This window comes from Paroedura picta, chromosome 7, assembly GCF_049243985.1.
Source record: "Paroedura picta isolate Pp20150507F chromosome 7, Ppicta_v3.0, whole genome shotgun sequence".
In the NCBI taxonomy this organism is placed as follows: domain Eukaryota; kingdom Metazoa; phylum Chordata; class Lepidosauria; order Squamata; family Gekkonidae; genus Paroedura; species Paroedura picta.
The window spans coordinates 123067925-123080733 of record NC_135375.1 but is presented as its reverse complement, the minus strand read 5'-3'; the positions used below and the strand labels follow the sequence as shown (position 1 = coordinate 123080733).

Genomic DNA, 12809 nt, shown 5'->3' with positions numbered 1-12809 from the left:
TTGCTAGCAGTTTGGCTTTATTTCTTTGCACACAGGAGCGATCAGTGTGTTTTGAGGCACAAACCGAAAGGGTGAGCATCCTTATGAGGCGAGTAGTCTCCCAGCCTTCGGTGAGCTGGTGGAGCCCCCCTCCTTCCAAGCAGATGCACGGCTGCCTGGCCAGGGTGAGGCACAGCTACTTTGTTTCGGAGCTTCCTGAAGTGTCCCTCGCTGCGCTTGTCGAGCAGCTCTTGTTCCGTGGGATGTTGTTCTTTTAAATGAACCAGGTCTAGAAGAGCTTCCTTGCAGAGGGCAAAGAAGTTCACTCATGTTTAGGGTTGTGCGCTTTGGTGGCCCAAGCGGCCATTTGCGCCTGAAGCAGCCGTGCCGCAGCTGGCTGTTTCGTGTGTGAGCGGCTGCTTCGGGCGCCGAAGCACACAACCCTACTCATGCGCTGGCCCAAGAAGTGAGGGAGGACACCGAAACTGTGTGGGAGTTACTTGAGTGGCAAAATGGGCCTTTGAGCTTTTTTTCGTGAAATGTCTGGGACTGAGAGAGAAGCAGAGGGGAAGGAGTTTTTCTTTTTTGCTCCTCACGGCGTTCTCCGATCTGGGGCAGAGTTCCTTCTATTCCCTGGTCCTGGACTGGGCCCAAAGGTCACGGACGAGCTCAATCCTGAGCCGCTGTTGGGCGGGCGGGGGTCAGGGGTCGTGATCGCAGTGTCCTCCGTGTGGCGGTTCCGGCTCAGCCGCAGCAGCGGGCGGGTGGTCTGGCCCCTCCGGCACATCTTGGGCGCTGGCCTCGCAGGGAGCGCTCGGGCCACCAACCTCGGCCGTTTCGCTGGCTGCTTCTCTGAGAAACAGCATCCCCCCAGCAGCTGGCGCACTCCCGTGGATGATCTGATGGGCGGCGTTGATGTGTTTCCTCTGGGCCTGCCTCACTGCATGAGAAAGAGAGAGATGAGAGGGGCCGGCAGTGGGACTAGGGGCCCCTGACTCCCCCCGTACTCGGACACAGTAGAAGGACACATCCTTTTTTGGACCCTGCTTTTCTCTACCAAAAGCAGCTGACAATTGCCTTCCTTTCCTCTCTTCACAACAGGCACCCTGTGAGACCCACACTGGCACCTCTCTTCCTGCCCACCCACTCCCCATCTGCCTAAGCTTACAATCCTTTGGTGGCCCAAGGTCACCCAGCTGTGGAGGAGAAGTGGGGAGTCATACCCGGCTTGCCAGATTAGAGGCTGCCACTCCTAACCATCACACCAAGCTGACCAATGGTCCATCTGTGCTTTCCAAGGTTCCTTCTGGCAGTCGCTTAGGAGTCTCCCTCTCATTTGGGGGAACAGCTTCTCTTTGGCTGAAAGGAGCTGAGGCTGGAAGGGGGCAGGGCGTCTGCAGCACAGGCAGGAGGTCCCAGGGCCGTCCTTGGACCCCAGCCAGCCCTGCAAGGGAGCTGTGCTTGGTGATGGTTACAATCAGTCCTGGAGGCCTAACTTCAAGAAGGACGTAGATAAAATTGAAACGGTACAGAGGAGAGCGACCAGGATGATCTGGGGCCAAGGGACCAAGCCCTATGAAGATAGGTTGAGGGACTTGGGAATGTTCAGCCTGGAGAAAAGGAGGTTGAGAGGGGACATGATAGCCTTCTTTAAGTATTTGAAAGGTTATCACTTGGAGGAGGGCAGGATGCTGTTTCTGTTGGCTGCAGAGGAGAGGACACGCAGTAATGGGTTTAAACTTCAAGTACAACGATATAGGCTAGATATCAGGAAAAGGTTTTTCACAGTCAGAGTAGTTCAGCAGTGGAATAGGCTGCCTAAGGAGGTGGTGAGCTCCCCCTCACTGGCAGTCTTCAAGCAAAGGTTGGATACACACTTTTCTTGGATGCTTTAGGATGCTCTGGGCTGATCCTGCGTTGAGCAGGGGGTTGGACTAGATGGCTTGTATGGCCCCTTCCAACTCCGTGATTCTAATCCAAGCGTCTAATCCGTCTAATCCGTGATTCTAATCCAAGCGTCAGACCCAGCCAGGCAGAAGACAAATCTTCTCATTCAGGCTATTTCATGTGCCTCGAAAGCTGTGGGGCTCCTGCCTCTGCCCCACCCTGCCCCAGAGCCCAGTTCACAGCCAGGGATTCAGAGGAAAGAGGGGTGACATTTTGGGAAGTGATCCAGACTTCTCACCTTTCTCCTTGATGGACATTTTCTGCACTTCTGGGATGAGGAAGCGATAAACCAGCTCGGCCACAATCTCTTCGGACTGCAGGCGTGTTCGGCTGCAAGGCAGAGCAGGAGTGTTAAGACTGTTGGGTCCCTTTTCCTTCTGCATCTTCTGCTGTCCACAAAGAACTTTGCACCTGTCACTTGAGAGAGATTTTAGGGCCGGACGACACTCGCTCTCAAGGAAGCAGGCTCAGATCCCTGGCGGGTACTTTCCCTGCCGAATGCAGCGGCAAGGGTCTGGGTATGGTTGGGGACAGAGCGGACGGGTCCCTCCTGGCCACTGGTGGGGGATGGGGGAGGGGTGCCCAATCCAGGAGACTTTGGGGTGGGGCCCAGATAGGGACCTTGCGGGGGCACAGTACCCCAGAGTGCACACTCCGAGTTCTCCAGGCTACAGCTGATCTCTGTAGCCTGGAGAAGAGCTGTAATTCTGGGAGATCCCCAGGTCTCTCCTGGAGGCTGGCACCCTACTTGAGGACATGGAGGCCTCCATGCCCACTGGTTTTCTAGAAGAATACATCAAAGGAACATCTATTTTCTTTTTACAGAATGGTGGCTGCATTCATCTGATACAGCATGCAACGTTTCGGGGCATGTTCCAAAATTAAAATTTACTCTGGTGCTGGCCTTAATGCCCCCCCCCCCAATCTTGCGCTGACCAAGCTGACAGAGTCAACCCCAGTCCACGCACCAGCCTTTTGGTTGTACCAAAACATCTTTTTAAGGTGCTGCTAGATGGTGAGGAGGGACGGCTGCCTGCTGCAGCCCAATCTTGTCAGATCTCAGAAGCTGAGCGGGGCTGGCTGGCATGTGGAAGGGAGGCCACCACGGAAGCCTCTGCCGAGGAAGGCGCTGGTGAACCAGCTCTGCTTCTCCATGGCCTTGAAAAGGGTGGCCAAGTTGGCTGCAGCTTGACAGCAGTTTGCACACACCTGCTCCCCCCCCCTGGCTGTGGCTCAGTGGCAGAGCCTCTGCTTAGCATGCAGAAGGCCCCCGGTTCAATCCCCCGGCATCTCCAGTTAAAGGGACCAGGCAGGAGGGGATGGGAAAGACCTGAGACCTTGGCTCAGTGGTAGAGCATCAGCTTAGCACACAGAGGGTCCCAGGTTCAACCCCTGGAATCTCCAGTTAAAAGGTCCAGGCAGGAGGGGATGGGAAAGACCTTAACCTGAGACCCTCGTTCAGTGGCAGAGCATCAGCTTGGCAGGCAGAAGGCTCCCAGTTCAATCCCCCGGCATCTCCAGCTGAAAGGGCAGGAGCAAGGAGGGCAACACCCAGACAGGCGTTCTTGTGCCCAGTCCAGTCCCACGTTGTGTGAAGGAGGCGACAAAGGAAGGGGGCACCTCACCAAGCCCTGCATGGAGGTGGTGGGGGGTAGGCTGGGCGGGGATTTCTCCCTTCCTCTTTCTTTTTTGCGGGGGGAGGGGGGAGGAGCGGGGCCCTTTTCCAGAGCTGTCTTCCCCCCTCCTCTGGTCCAAGCACATGCTGGCAAGGGTTCGTGGAAACTGTAGTCCATGGAGAGCCACCCCTGCCTGTGACACTCCACTAAAGTAACTGAGAAGCAGCTGTGGTGCGGACAGAATAAGCAGCTTCTTGAGGGTGGGGCAGAGCCTGGCGAGGCAGGACAGAGGGCTGCCAAAGCAGAAATGGGGCGAGAGAGGCAGCTCCCGCCAGCTTCTTGGTGGTTCATTCTTTTTGTTAAACCGGAAAAGTGACCGAAGGGAACAAGCAACTATACATGTCCACCCCTTTCCAGCCCAGAAATTAAAGAGTTAACTAGAAATGGGGGTTGGGGGTGTTGCAGCAAGAAAGGAGACTAAAAACTGAAGCAAATATTCCCTCCAGAAAAAAACACTAAGCATCTAATGACAGATCTGCCTCCTGCCTCCCCGGCAATGTTTAAATGCAGAAAATTCCCTAAGAGAATGAAAGGAGAACTAATGTCCACCTACTTCTAACACAGAAACAAAGGCATAAACTAAAATTTGGGGAAAGGAGGCTAAAATGATGGGAGGGGGGATATTCCTGAGCAAGTTGTGAGGACATCACTCACAGAGCTGTCTGTGGCCTCAAGTCCAATAATTTCTAAAATGAAGAAGTCACCCAAGGGAATGAAGCGAGGACAAATGTGGAATCCAGAGGTGAAAGTCTAGGCTAGGAAGGGGTTCTTGTTAATGGTTCAGCATCCTCTTGGAGAAGAGTGACAAGTGGAGAACCCCAAGGATCTGTCCTGGGGCCTGTGTTGTTCAACCTATTTATACATGATCTGGATGAGGGTTTAGAGGGGATACTTATTAAATATGCAGACCATACTAAACTGGGAGGGGAAGCAAACATAACTGAAGACAGCAACAGAATACAGGATGATCTTGACAGGCTCAAGAAGTAGGCTAAACTGAATAAAATGAAGTTCAATAGGGACAAATGTAAAGTTCTGCATTTAGGTAGAAAAAAACCAAATACGCCAATATAAGATGGGGGAGACTTGTCTTGGCAGCAGCATGTGCGAAAAGGATCTAGGAGCCTTAGTAGACCATACATTGAACATGAGAGCAGTGCGACTCAGCAGCTAAAATGGAAAATGGGATTTGGGGCTGTATCAAACGGAGTATCGTGTCCAGATCACGGGAGGTGATGGTACCGCTTTACTCTGCTCTGGTTCGGCCTCATTTGGAGTACTGTCTTCAGTTTTGGGCACCCCAGTTGAAGAGGGATGTAGACAAACTGGAACGTGTCCAGAGGAGGACAACTAAGATGGTGAGGGGTTTGGAGATCAAGACGTATGAGGAAAGGTTGGGGGAGCTTGGTCTGTTTAGCCTGGAGAGGAGACGATTGAGAGGGGATCCGATAGCCATCTTCAAATACTAAAAAGGCTGCTATATAGAGGATGGAGCAGAGTTGTCCTCTCTTGCCCAGGAGGGACGGACCAGAACCAATGTGATGAAATTAATTCAAAAGAAATTCCGTCTAAACATCCGGAAGAAGTTCCTGACAGTTAAAATGGTTTCTCAGTGGAACAGGCTTCCTCGGGAGGTGGTGGGTTCTCCATCCTTGGAAATTTTTAAACAGAGGCTGGAGAGCCATCTGACAGAGAGGCTGATTCTGTGAAGGCTCAAGGGGGTGGCAGGTGACAGTGGATGAGTGATAGGGATGTGCGTGTCCTGCAGTTTAGGGGGTTGGACTAGATGACCAGGAGGTCCCTTCCCACTCTGTTATTCTATGATTCTATGAATAGGAAAGGAAGGCTGAATCTGAGGGAAAATATTCCTGAGGAAAAAGATGGGAGAAGAGCTGGTAATTACAAGAGAATCGCGTGAGGAAGGGCTCGTGCATCCACCTCAGGTCATCCACAGAAAGGCAAACGTCTCTTTTTGGGAAGGGGATCTGAGAGCCAGGCCTTTAGGTAGAGCAAGGAATATTCTCAGGCTCTTTCTCCAGCAGCACAGACCAACTGTTCAAAAGGCCACGAAGTCGAACTCCCTTCTTTTACATATCTGGTTGCACCCGGAAAGCGCCCCTACCGTTTTTCCATTTCATAAGCAACATCGTTGATTTCCATGGCCACTTTCTGAATCTCTTCTCTGGCTTGTTCATCAGCCGTTGTCTCCATACTGTTCAAGATCACGTCTTCGAGGTAGGAGTCCACCGTCTTTTGGTGTATGTTAACCACCTAGGAGGGGAAACGGTCATCTTAGCCTCAGATCCTTTTGCACTGCAGCCAGTTCTGTGGTTCTGGACAACGGTGCCACACCCATTATCCCACCTGCGGCTTCCTCAGGTGGACGGCTTGTGTTGGCAGAGCTCACTTGTGGACATATGCAAAGTTCTTGGGTCTTACTCAGAGGATCCCCCTTTTGCCAGCACATTTGAGTTTTCTCAACACAGGGGAGGGGACAGTCTTCAGGTGTCTCTGACTCATGAAAGAAAAATCTAGATCTGGGCCTGCTTCAATCTGCAGAATAAAAAGGGTAGCAGAAATCTGATATTGCGTCGTGTCCGTGATTCTTGGGGACGGCCGCTTGGCCTTCTGGCTGTTTGGCTCCTTACTTTCCCCTATCCCACAAAAACACCAAACATGAGACACCTACCCTGATCCTATCTCTGCGATAAGCATAGTCTATTTGTGTGTTCATTTATTAAACCAGTAGGGCCCAAGCCTGGTGCATTCAGGAATACAACGGGCGCTAGATTTGGGGGGTGGGGTGGAAGAACTGTGGATGGCCTCCCCCTCCATGCAGGACCTGGAAAGGCTGCAGGCAGCTGTTAGGGAACTCACCAGCAGGGGCAGCTCTCACTCGGCAGGGATCTGCAGCCTCCAAGCCTCAGAGGGAAGTGGACGGAGGAGGGGGCGGTCAGGGGTGGAGGACAGAAAGCGATTGGCTGGCCGCTGGACAGACAAGCCAGCCGGTTAGAGGATGAGGCACTCAGGGGTGGGACAGCCGCCCTGAGTGGGTGTTAAGCGCTGAGTGGCACTTAAGCTCCTCCTCCAAGCCCTTACCGGAAATATATTATTTGGAACAGATTGGTTTCACTTTGGCTCAAGTATAACTACAGTTTAAGGAGTCTTCAGCCCTGACCTGGCTGGGCCAGGCCAGCCTGATCTTGTAAGATTTCAGAATCTAAGTAGGGCCAGCCCTGGAGCAGGAACACCCTCCCCCCAGAAGTCCAGGATCGCTGGGAAGAGGCAGGCAATGGCAAACCACTTCCCAATGACTCTTGCCTTGAAAACCCCTTGAAGCCGCTGAGATCTGACGGTACTTTCTACTACTGAGTAGTCTGCTTTCGGCTCAAGTAGCTCTTCCATTGGAGGAAGAGCCACTTCAGTGTGAGAAGGGCTACTTAGAGGGCAGCTAGTTTAACTCCACCTTTTGGCTCTGTTGCAAAGCTATACGGGCCAAGCACGATTGGCCAGTGACCAGGTCATCAGGCACGCTCCTGACGGCCTTTCCTCCACGTGCCTGTTTGAAGATCTCGTCCTCTTCCCGCCGGCGCCTCTCTTCCAGTTGCCGGCGGCCGCTCTCCTCCGCTTCCCGCATCCGCCGTTGCCTTTCGGCCAGCATCGCAAACGCATGGATGCGCCGCTCCTCCTGGAGCCGAATGAGCTCTTTGGACAAGAAGTCCAAGAGGTTTGCAATGGCCCTGCCTTCCACCTGAGCCAAATGCTTTTCCATCGTGGACACCTGAGGGCAAAGGCAGACGAATCGTACAGGATTACACCAGACAGCCCACATTCATGCCAAGGGTGCCCTGGGTGCCAGCATGTGGGGTGCCAGGCTTGACCCACCTGCCATTTATGGGGGCTTAGGTGGCAGGGGCACCAACCCCTCTGTGGGGAGGCATCCCATTGAAACAGCCAGATGGCGATTAAAACCTCTTGGACTGCACTAGAGCAAGCCACGGATCACGAAATCACAGGGCTTCTCATTGCGTGTAACTTCACGGAACAGGGGCCCTGTTGTTTGGCTAGTTCCAGCCACATGGCGCATCCCTCGGAAAGCCATCCTATCTAATGAGCATTCGTGTCATTCTGCTTCTATCCATAAGAAGACGGGTTACATTTCAAAGCTTCTTACCCAGAGCTGAGCCAAAAAAGGGGAAGGCAGATTTCACTGAATTCCAAATCTGAGAGGTTACAGACGGGGTTCTAGGATGTGGGCAGCTTATATTTACATAGGGCAAATTATTGGGTTTAAACTACATGTAGAATGGTATTAGCTAGATATCAGGGGAGAAAAATCTCAGAAGAAGTTCAGCAGTGGAATGGGCTGCCTAAGAAGGTGGAGAGCTCCCCCTCACTGGGGGTGGGACTGGATGGCCTGGGTGGTCCCTTCCCGCTCTAGGATTCTGTGGGCCTAGTTCAGCCATGGAATGGGCTGCCTGAGGAGGTGGGGAGCTCCCCCTCACTGGCCGTCTCCAAGCAGTGGCTGGACAGATCCTTCTCCTGGATGCTGGAGGCTGATCCTGCATTGAGCAGGGGGTGGGACTAAATGGCCTGCATGGCCCCTTCCCACTCTAGGATTCTAGGAGTCTAGTTCAGCCATGGAATGGGCTGCCTGAGGAGGTGGGGAGCTCCCCCTCACTGGCCGTCTTCAAGCAGTGGCTGGACAGATCCTTCTCCTGGATGCTGGAGGCTGATCCTGCACTGAGCAGGGGGTGGGACTAAATGGCCTGCATGGCCCCTTCCCACTCTAGGATTCTAGGAGTCTAGTTCAGCCATGGAATGGGCTGCCTGAGGAGGTGGGGAGCTCCCCCTCACTGGCCGTCTCCAAGCAGTGGCTGGACAGATCCTTCTCCTGGATGCTGGAGGCTGATCCTGCATTGAGCAGGGGGTGGGACTAAATGGCCTGCATGGGGGTGGTGGGGCTTCACCAGTGGCCAAAATGTTCTAAGGCGTATTCTGTATTCCAAACAGAAAATGCCTAAATAGATCCAAAATGAATACTATTAAACATGGTACCAAATAATATTACAATGTATGGTAAGCTTGTTAAGTATATGGCCAAAATGTGGCTCTCCAGATGCCCATGGACTACAATTCCCATGATTTCCTTTCCAAATTCATATTTATTTAAAGAAAGGACAATGGCTACCCTCTTTCAGGACCCAGTTCTGGTTTGTCAGCTGCAATAACTGGGCACATGTGTGTCACTTTAGCCCCACCCCACCCCCCGCCTTGGAGAACTGCAAAGGACCGCCTCTCTTTTTCGCCCCACAAATGGCCATTGGTCGGCCACCAGAGCTTCCCCCTCCCACCCCATCAGCCTTCCTTCCCTGCCCCATTTGCCTGGGCCCTTCCCTCGCCCTTCTGCGGCAGACGTCGTCCCTGAGCTAGAGGGGTGCTCCTCTTCCGCCCTCAGCCCCACAGATGTGAAGAATGCAGGGGGAGGGACTTTAAATAGGACGGGGGGGGGGTGGACCGTGGACCCCCTCCAAACCTTGTGCTCGTGCAAGTCGCGCTGTAGCTGCAAGGCCAACGTCACTTGCTTCTCGGCTTTCTTCAAGCTCTGCCCATCTTCCTGGAGAGCATGAGTGGTGCGCAGCTCCTGGATCAATTCTAGGCGCTTCTCTTTCCCCTCGAACATCTTGTGTTGAAAGATAAGGAATCACAGGGCATCCACAGGGCATCCATCAAGCAAGGGCGACTCTATGTCCTCGCCCCGTTCTGCCATCAGTTCCCTGCACATCGCAGCTTCCATGACTGTCTGGGAAGCCGTACCTACCAGACAGGGGCTGCGGGTCCTGGGTTCACAGCACCCATCTTGTGTCTGAGCATGAAGTCTCAAAAACTGCTGTGTGTTTTGAGCACATCTGGAATGGCCTCCCGGTCCGGGCCCAGACACACAATGCAGGGAAGCAGAGAGGATGAGATGCCCTCGCGCGGCATTTCTCTCCAAAACACAGATGCAGTGAGTGACTCGGGGACACAGGAGGAGACTAACTCTTCCCCCAGCATGGTTTCCTCAGTTGCAAATGGCTTCCGAGTCTGCTTTGCATCCCAGCAGGCAGGAGGATTGCATGGTTACCTCAACGTACCTGTCCTGCTTTCCTACTTTGTCAAATGGTAGCCAAAGAAACCATTTTTGGACTGAGGAAAAAGTGCAAGGCAGACAGTCTAGTTCAAGAGTGGCCAAACTGTGGCTCGCCAGATATCCATGGACTACAATTCCCATGAGCCCCTGCCAGGGCATCGTAGTCCATGGACATCTGGAGAGCCACAGTTTGGCCTTCCCTGCCATAAAGGGTCAGTAGCCCCGAGAAAGTGTGTGTTTGTGGGGGGGGGGATCCCTCCTGGGCAGCATGACTTCACAAATAGATTTTAAATCTAAAAAGTAGTCACAAATCAAATCTCAAGGAAGACCGGGGAATGACCCAGAGAACAGTGGTGCGTGACAACAGCTCGTGGGGAATTAACTGCAGACTCCCGACCCCAGTCTCCTCTTCAAAAAGAGTTCTGCAGGGTTGGTTTGCATCAGAACAGCTCAGTTCGAAGCCTGGATCCCTGTGGAGACCAACAAGACTTTCGGGGGAATGAACCTCTGAGAGTCAACACTCCCTTTGACAGGCTCTGATGATGACCCTCCGAAGTTCATATCCTGAAAACATTATTTATTCAATTTCAATACTCCCCTCCAGGGAATCAGCTCAGGGAAGTGTATATTAGGAACCACAATTTCAGATCATTATGCCATAGGGCAGGGGTAGTCAAACTGCGGCCCTCCAGATGTCCATGGACTACAATTCCCAGGAGCCCCCTGCCAGCGAATGCTGGCAGGGGGCTCCTGGGAATTGTAGTCCATGGACATCTGGAGGGCCGCAGTTTGACTCCCCCTGCCATAGGGTCTCTGAGGTGCTTCTGGAATCGAATCGAGGTCTCCCTCTGAGGAAGCAAAAAGGCTCCTGGTCTAAAGTCCTTGTTCTCAAAACAGACAATGCAGTTAGGGCTCTTCATAGACCAGGGATGGCCAAACTGTGGCTCTCCAGATGTCCATGGACTACAACTCCTATGAGGCTGGGGCTCATGGGAACCGTAGTCCATGGAGATCTGGGCAGCCATAACTTAGCCCCTCCTTTTTCAAAAGAATCGATTAAATAAATATAGATACGAGGACTGAGTTCAGACATCATGCCGGAAACACGCTTAAGGAAGATTAACGGTGGACTGAAAGGTTGCCTGAACTGACTCCGTTTGATACAGCCCCAAATCCCATTTGCCTTTTTAGCCACCGAGTCACACTGTTGACTCCTGTTCAATGTACGGTCTACTAAGATTCCTAGATCCTTTTTGCACATGCTGCTGCCAAGACAGTCTCCCCCATCTTATATTAGTGTATTTGGTTTTTCGTACCTAAATGCAGAACTTTACATTTGTCCCTATTGAACTTCATTTTATTCAGTTTAGCCCACTTCTCGAGCCTGTCAAGATCATCCTGTATTCTGTTGCTGTCTTCAGTTGTGTCTGCTTCCCCTCCCAGTTTAGTATCGTCTGCAAATTTAATAAGTATCCCCTCTAATCCCTCATCCAAATTATTTATAAATATGTTGAACAACACAGGCCCCAGGACAGATCCTTGGGGTTCTCCGCTTGTCAGTCTTCTCCAAGAGGATGCTGAACCATTAACAAGTACCCTTTGGGTACAATCTGTCAACCAGTTATCGATCCACCTGACGGGTCCTTAGGGGGTATAGTGGAAGAGACAAACCATAATTCGGGATGTTACTTGGCCTCCAAAGCCCTATTGAGGCACCAAGAGACTGAAGCGCTGCTCAGGTGTACCACGAAAGCCCACCTGGATGTTCAACTTGTGCTTTAGGTTCTGAAGCATCATTTAGGCAAGCCATGGCTTGGCAGGGAGGCTGAGCGGGATGCAACAATCCCAGTGCCGCTGTTCTTGAGCCTGGAGCCATGTGCCAAAGAGATGATCCCCTGGTTGCCAGCACAAGCCCTGCATGATGCGCACAGTGAGGAGAGAACACAGAGCCCTGCCGCTGGTTTGTCCGATACCAGAAGGGACAGAAGCCAAAGGATACCATGTTCTGGACAGCTCTGCCTCGGATTATCTTCTGCAGGGTAATCACAGCCAGCTCTCGCTCTTCCTCCTCCTGCCAAAACACAAGAGAAGAATCGTTTGTCACCCACAGATTTCTTTCAGGAAGGCATGCAGGAAATGGAACAAGGAGTGGATCTGCAAGATAGCTCCATGATTGCCTCAAAGGAGAAGAAGATGAAGAGCTGGTTATTTGGACCACACTTTTCACTACCCAAAGGAGTCTCAAAGTGGCTTCCAGTCGCCTTCCCTTCCTCTCCCCACAACAGACACCCTGTGAGGGAGGTGGAGCTGTGAGAGCTCTGAGGGAACTGGGCCTGGTCCGGGGTGGAGGAGAAGTGGGGAATCAAACCTGGTTTGCCAGATTAGAGACTGCTGCTATTAGCCAGTACACTAAAGTGGCTCTCCTCTAGGACTGGCCGGTTGGTTCGCCTTGCAGTCCAAGGGACTCCAGCACCAGAGTTCAAAAGCCTCAATTCTTTGACGCTCGGCCTTCCTTATGGTCCAACTTTCACAGCCATACATTGCAACTGGGAAGACCATAGCCTTGACTAAACGCACTTTTGTTGGCAGGATGATGTCTCTGCTTTTTAGGATGCTGTCTAGATTTGCCATAGCTTTCCTCCCCAGGAGCAAGCGTCTTTTAATTTCTTTGCTGCAGTCCCCATCTGCAGTGATCTCGGAGCCCAGGAAAATAAAGTCCCTTTAACATACCACAACCCATTATTACTTGCTGTTTTTTTCTTTAAAGAGCTCAATTTTAAAGCAAAGGGCTTGAGATACCCATAGACACCTTCTGGATCTCCTTGCCCACGACTCCTGTAACATTACCAGCAGGGGTCACTTTAGGCTGGGACCTGCCAGAAACGGGAGACGTACCAGTGAAGGCACTTCCAACGACGGAGTTGGAGCCCGACCCATCATTTTGGAGACCTTCTGGAGGAAACGAAGCGGCTTCTTTGGTTCCGGAACCTGCGTCTTCTTGTCTTGCAGGATCTGAAAGGGGCAAGTCGTGGCTAAGGAACCTGGCTGGGCGGCTTCAATGGTCTTTCCCCACCCTC

General features: G+C 52.4%; 1 protein-coding gene across 2 annotated transcripts in view; it reads right to left on the bottom strand.

Moving 5' to 3' along the window:
- Positions 1–12809, bottom strand: part of CFAP91 (cilia and flagella associated protein 91) — a 29154-nt gene continuing 16345 nt past the window's right edge. For both annotated transcript variants that reach the window (XM_077346291.1, XM_077346292.1), the window contains exons 11-17: positions 12628–12744; positions 11732–11803; positions 9139–9285; positions 7162–7383; positions 5725–5873; positions 2165–2256; positions 1–919 (exon numbers count right to left, since the gene is read on the bottom strand). In XM_077346291.1, coding sequence (XP_077202406.1) covers positions 681–919; positions 2165–2256; positions 5725–5873; positions 7162–7383; positions 9139–9285; positions 11732–11803; positions 12628–12744 — 1038 coding nt within the window. In that variant the 3' untranslated portion in view covers positions 1–680. The remainder of the gene's footprint in view (positions 920–2164; positions 2257–5724; positions 5874–7161; positions 7384–9138; positions 9286–11731; positions 11804–12627; positions 12745–12809) is intronic.